This window comes from Montipora capricornis, chromosome 6 (assembly GCF_036669925.1).
Source record: "Montipora capricornis isolate CH-2021 chromosome 6, ASM3666992v2, whole genome shotgun sequence".
Classification (NCBI taxonomy): Eukaryota; Metazoa; Cnidaria; class Anthozoa; order Scleractinia; family Acroporidae; genus Montipora; species Montipora capricornis.
In genome coordinates this window covers 53985292-53990291 of record NC_090888.1, presented here as the reverse complement: position 1 = coordinate 53990291, position 5000 = coordinate 53985292, and the positions used below count along the sequence as shown (strand labels likewise).

At 37.6% G+C, this 5000-nt stretch overlaps 1 protein-coding gene across 1 annotated transcript in view; it reads left to right on the top strand.

The window, feature by feature from the left end:
- Nucleotides 1-4769, top strand: part of LOC138052500 (tachykinin-like peptides receptor 86C) — a 12825-nt gene extending 8056 nt beyond the window's left edge. The window contains exons 2-5 of the mRNA XM_068899031.1: nt 713-865; nt 1503-1767; nt 2624-2881; nt 4186-4769. Coding sequence (XP_068755132.1) covers nt 756-865; nt 1503-1767; nt 2624-2881; nt 4186-4497 — 945 coding nt within the window. The 5' untranslated portion in view covers nt 713-755 and the 3' untranslated portion in view covers nt 4498-4769. The remainder of the gene's footprint in view (nt 1-712; nt 866-1502; nt 1768-2623; nt 2882-4185) is intronic.
- Nucleotides 4770-5000: the final 231 nt, after the last annotated feature.

Sequence of the window (5000 nt, the reverse complement as noted above, 5' to 3'; positions counted from 1 at the left end):
AGTTCAATACCACCCAACTCAGTGCCTTCTGTTTTTGTGTAATACGTACCACAGACAGCCCAGTTTACGCTCACAGAGAGTGTAGTTCTTTCTGGACACCATGTTGACTTTTTTCTCAAAACAGGATAACTCGAAAAATAGCCACAAACATCCTAATCGTTAAAGAAATACTCCTTTCAACGTAAACGTCTAACAAAATCGGAAACGTCTTTCCTAAGGGAAAAAGTATCAATTTCTTTAGATGCAAGGCAAAAAGATAGACCCTTACATAATAAAGACGTCTCAGCTGGTGTTAATTCTCTACTGGATAAATTAACTACTATTTGAAATCCATCACTAAAGACACGGCCGTTATTACTGTATTCCCCCATCTTATAATGTTTCAATACCAGTCCCAGTCCCAGCTCCACTCCTTTGATCTGTCGGTGAAGCCACTCCAATAAAAACATAATATGTTAAAGAGGCTTCATTCATTTATCGTTCCGTCATTTACTCATCAACTAATTTATTCGTTTATGATTTGTTCATGGATTCATTCATTTTATTTATTCGTTAGTTAGTTCGTTCATTTGTTCTTTCATTCATTTATTCACTAATTCAATTATTAATTAATTTGTTTGTTTTTATGTTGTATATGCAAGGTACATATATTTAAATAAAATGAAAAAACAATTAAATACCAGTACAGCAAATATTCTTTTTCCATTTTTAGGTGACTGGATAACTCACAGATTGGGTCAAAATACTCAGTAATCATGTTTGACTCGATTTCTATCACCATAGCAACAGTCCAGTGTTTGATTGCCATTACAAGCATCGCTGGAAACTTACTCGTGTGTGCCGTCGAAACGCGGCGTGATATGAGGTACACATTTGGCATCAACACCATTCAAAGAGGTTTTTGATTTGGGGGCTGCAAATCTACTCCATTTGTCAGTTGTCATTTACATTTTGGGCCATTTGGCAGTTGTCAGTTAACTGGCTGTTAATAATTAACTGAAGACCTAAAATCATTCCTCTTTGACCAATAAATAAATTAATTTAAATATATTAAATGCAAAATCCTTATTTCCTACTATTTCTTCACCATCATCCCAGGCATCTAAATTTATCAAAAAGAACTGCTAAAATTAATGCCTAATTTTCAATTTGCTCATTGATGACATCAGAGTTAAAAAACTCACCATGACGGTTCAGTGCTAACACACCTGACCGCTGAACGGAAAATATTCTACGTTATTATATATTTTAACCGGAAAGGTTACAAAAGGTTATCAAAAATAAATTTCAAACGATTATCTAAGGCAAAAGATTTTTTGGCGGTTCTCAGTGAAACCGACTATAAATCTCAGCTGTCGGTTAAAAAGGCAAGCAATGAAATACCGAGGGGTGTGGCAAAGTGGGGTAGGGAGGGTGTAGAGTTTAAGGGTTGACGTCTGTTAGTGCAAATATCCAGTTAAATCAAACATTTACGAAATTAAACTATATTTTTTATGTCGTAGGACTCCTTTCAACTATCTTCTTTTGAACCTCGCCGTGGTGGACATCGTTTATCCTACCTTCCTCTTTACTTGCTTCGTCTACCATTACTCTCTTAATAATCCTGATGCAATGCCTGGGAATGCAATTTGCCTGTCGTTGGGGACGTTGGCGGGTACTGGAGCTATTTGTTCCGTATTCACTCTGATTGCCATTGCAAGGGAACGCTACTGGGCTGTTGTTCGTCCACTTTCAATTCAGCGAAAACTCACTTGGCGACAATTGAAGGTGCGCTGATTATCCTGCAGAGCGTACACAGTATATACCTGCAAAACTGATTAGTGGTCATTTGCGTAGGAAGATTCTTTTTCACCAATTTCATTACAGTTTTATTCCCACCCATACTAGTGTTTTAAGAATACTCCCAGAAATTCGATTCAATTCTAATGTGAACAATTTCTTCTGATTTTTGTTTAAAAAGATGAGAGGCTGATCACGCAAATAAAAACACTCTATACTCAGTAACGAGCAACAAAAGGGACTGTTGCTGTTAAGTATTCAACAACTGATTTTCTTCACTGTTTTTCTAATCTTGCTTTCAAAAGGCCTTTGGGAGACTTGACATGGGAAGTATAATCAAACTTGAATCAAACAGTAGAAACTAAGGTTTTCGATAAGCAATTAAGAATAAAAAGCAGCGATATAAAAAAATGCCGTTTCGACGGCTCCATGCCATCGAAACCTTCACACGTACTTTCACTGTAATATGAACTCACATAATGTTTTGAGTTAAATTTAAGAATGATGGCCATGATGGAGCCGTAGAAACGCCATTCTTTTATATCGCTGGTTTTTATTCTTACCAGTAGAAATACCTTAAAAACGTTGGCTTATTAAGGCAAATTAATCCGCTGGGTGCCTCAAATGAAATGAAATTTAAGCTTCAAACTTCTATCTGCTCTCAGTATTTATCCCTTTCTCATTGCATATTTAAGGCCTGGAAAGCTGACTTTAATTAGTAAATACTAACCTGTCGTCAATCAAGTTTAGAAAATACTTTGGTTACCTTTCCAACCTTTCCCTTTAAAAGACTAATAATTAATTTCGTATCCCTATAACTCGTTCCATGCATCCCATCCTATAGGTAATTATTCCAGGTACTTGGATCCTTGCAGTTGTGTTAAATTCCTCGGGATTCGTCATACAGAGCTTTGGAAGGGAGATCGCTGTAAGGTCTTGTAATCTCTTTTGGGATGATAAAAAATTGCAAAAGGCTTACTACCTTATTTACACGACCTTTGTTGGCATTTCATCCCTGTTGTTGAATGGCTATTACTCCATCGTTGTGTACACATTGTGGTTCAAATGTGACGATCAAGAGGAGAGACCATATCAGCGGCAGGTAGGAATGCAATTATTACCAGTGCATGTGAGGCTGTTAAGACTTTCCAAGCGGACACTCTGATGAAGAAAAAGCCACGACACTTCTTGACATCTATGCATTAATGTCAAGGTCCACATTATTATGATGGGGAGCCAAGAGTCTATCATCCAAGAGTAAGATTTACCCAAATTGGCCAAGTCCCCATCAGCGTCAGAAGATTGTCTGTTTTTCAACCACGTTTTGTGGGAAAAAAAAAAAAACAAACCAAGTCGGCTACCTCAATGTTTAACGCAATACAAACCGTTTGGTAATAAAACGTTTTGCTCCAGGTATTTCAATATCATTTAACTTTGAAGGCTACATTATAATGCAAATGCAAACACAACATCTAAAGAATCTTAACTCCCGCAAATAAAAAAATTGGTTTCAAAACTGACACTTTCCTGACGCTGATGGGGACAAACCTGATACCAGATTCTTACTCTTGGGTAATGGACTGTTGAGAGAGCTTAAGCAAGAGACGAAAGTAAAATGTTTTCGGTTCCAGCTTGTCTTGGTCAACATTACCACATTTATATTGGTAAGTATCTTGCCGCTGTTAGAGATGGTCTGGGAGCTGAGACCACTTTCCTTTTATACGAAATGTTCACTTTCGGTTTCCATCTTTGGCTCAAACACGTCCAGCGCTGCTCCCTATCATGACGTATACAATCAATTAATTTAACATTTAAGCGTCAAGCTTATAAAATGCCATGCGTATTCTCGACTTTCGAATAACATCTCAGGAGTAATGTTTGTTCCCCGAAACAAAGAAACAAGTTGTTGCTTCTTAGCATTCCACCTTGGACACGTCCTTTCAATTACACCCTGTAACATCCGTCATCATCAACAATCACCAAAATTGTTGATTTAAAACAGGAAGTTATCACAACACCTACAAGCGAACGTTCGATCGGTGCTTCGACCTAAACACTACCAAATGCTGCGATTGTGTCGTGTCCAAGAGGTGCCCGCAAGATCTTTCATGTGAATTAAGATCTATTCTCAAGCAAGCGTTTTCTTTGGTTTTGTATTGATCACGCTGACCACGCTACAGAAAGCCAGCAAAACAAAATTTATGTTATCATTGAACGTTCTGTAATGAAACGTCATTCCAGATAAAAAGAAACAGTTGAGTCATATTTTCGTTACCCGTGGAAATGAGTTCATCCCCGTCTGGAAGGTGACCCGGTGTCCCTACGATTAAAGTATTTTCTATATATTCTCTTGACATTAATTTCAAATGAGGCTCAAATGATCGTATCATCCTTTTTCTTACACAGGGTGTGTTGAAAGTACGGAAACGAGTGACCTTAATGGTTTTGTCTGTTACTACACTCTTTGAAATTACATGGATTTCAAACTACGTAATTCACGTTTTGAAAGTTTTTGGCCTCTGCACAGTCAGCGATGTTGCAGTTTCCATCGCTTACTCCTTGCTTGCTTTCAATTCAGCTGTCAACCCGTTTGCCTATGCTCTGATAAACCAAAGATTCAGGGAGAGGATGAAAGGAATGCTATGCAATAGTTCACGTGCAACCGAAAGAAATATCAAAGCTGAACATCCACAAATCATCAGACTCCAGCATTACTAGTCACTCGTTCCAGAGGAGAGCTTTGTTTTCGTTCAAATGCCACCGACCACAAAAGGTTTACAAAAAATGAGCTATAGAACGTGATTACTACTTTTGGCTCTCAATTTGTATTTGTGACATTTTTTCCTCTTTCCTACAAGAAATGTCAGTGATCAATGATTCATATCAGGGTTTACGTAAACGGCATCACTGCCCCTCTTTCATAACGTGTCTGAGAAGAGCCCTGTGATTGAAAAAAACACGTGACAAGAACGTATGCATTGGCTTTGGAGTGCTACAAAACATATTTGTATGAAAAATTAAAAGTGCAAACATCGCAGCTGAAGTTTTTTCTACATTAGCTATTACAATGCCTATGTCAATTGGAGCATGTTTTGACTGGAGCATATTAGCGGTTGTCTCTCATATTTCACAAACATCTTGTGAACAAATCGAGTTCAAGTACTCGTATTTGTTAGAGTCCAGTCGAAGTTAATACAAAGAGCGATGGTTGTAATTTTAAA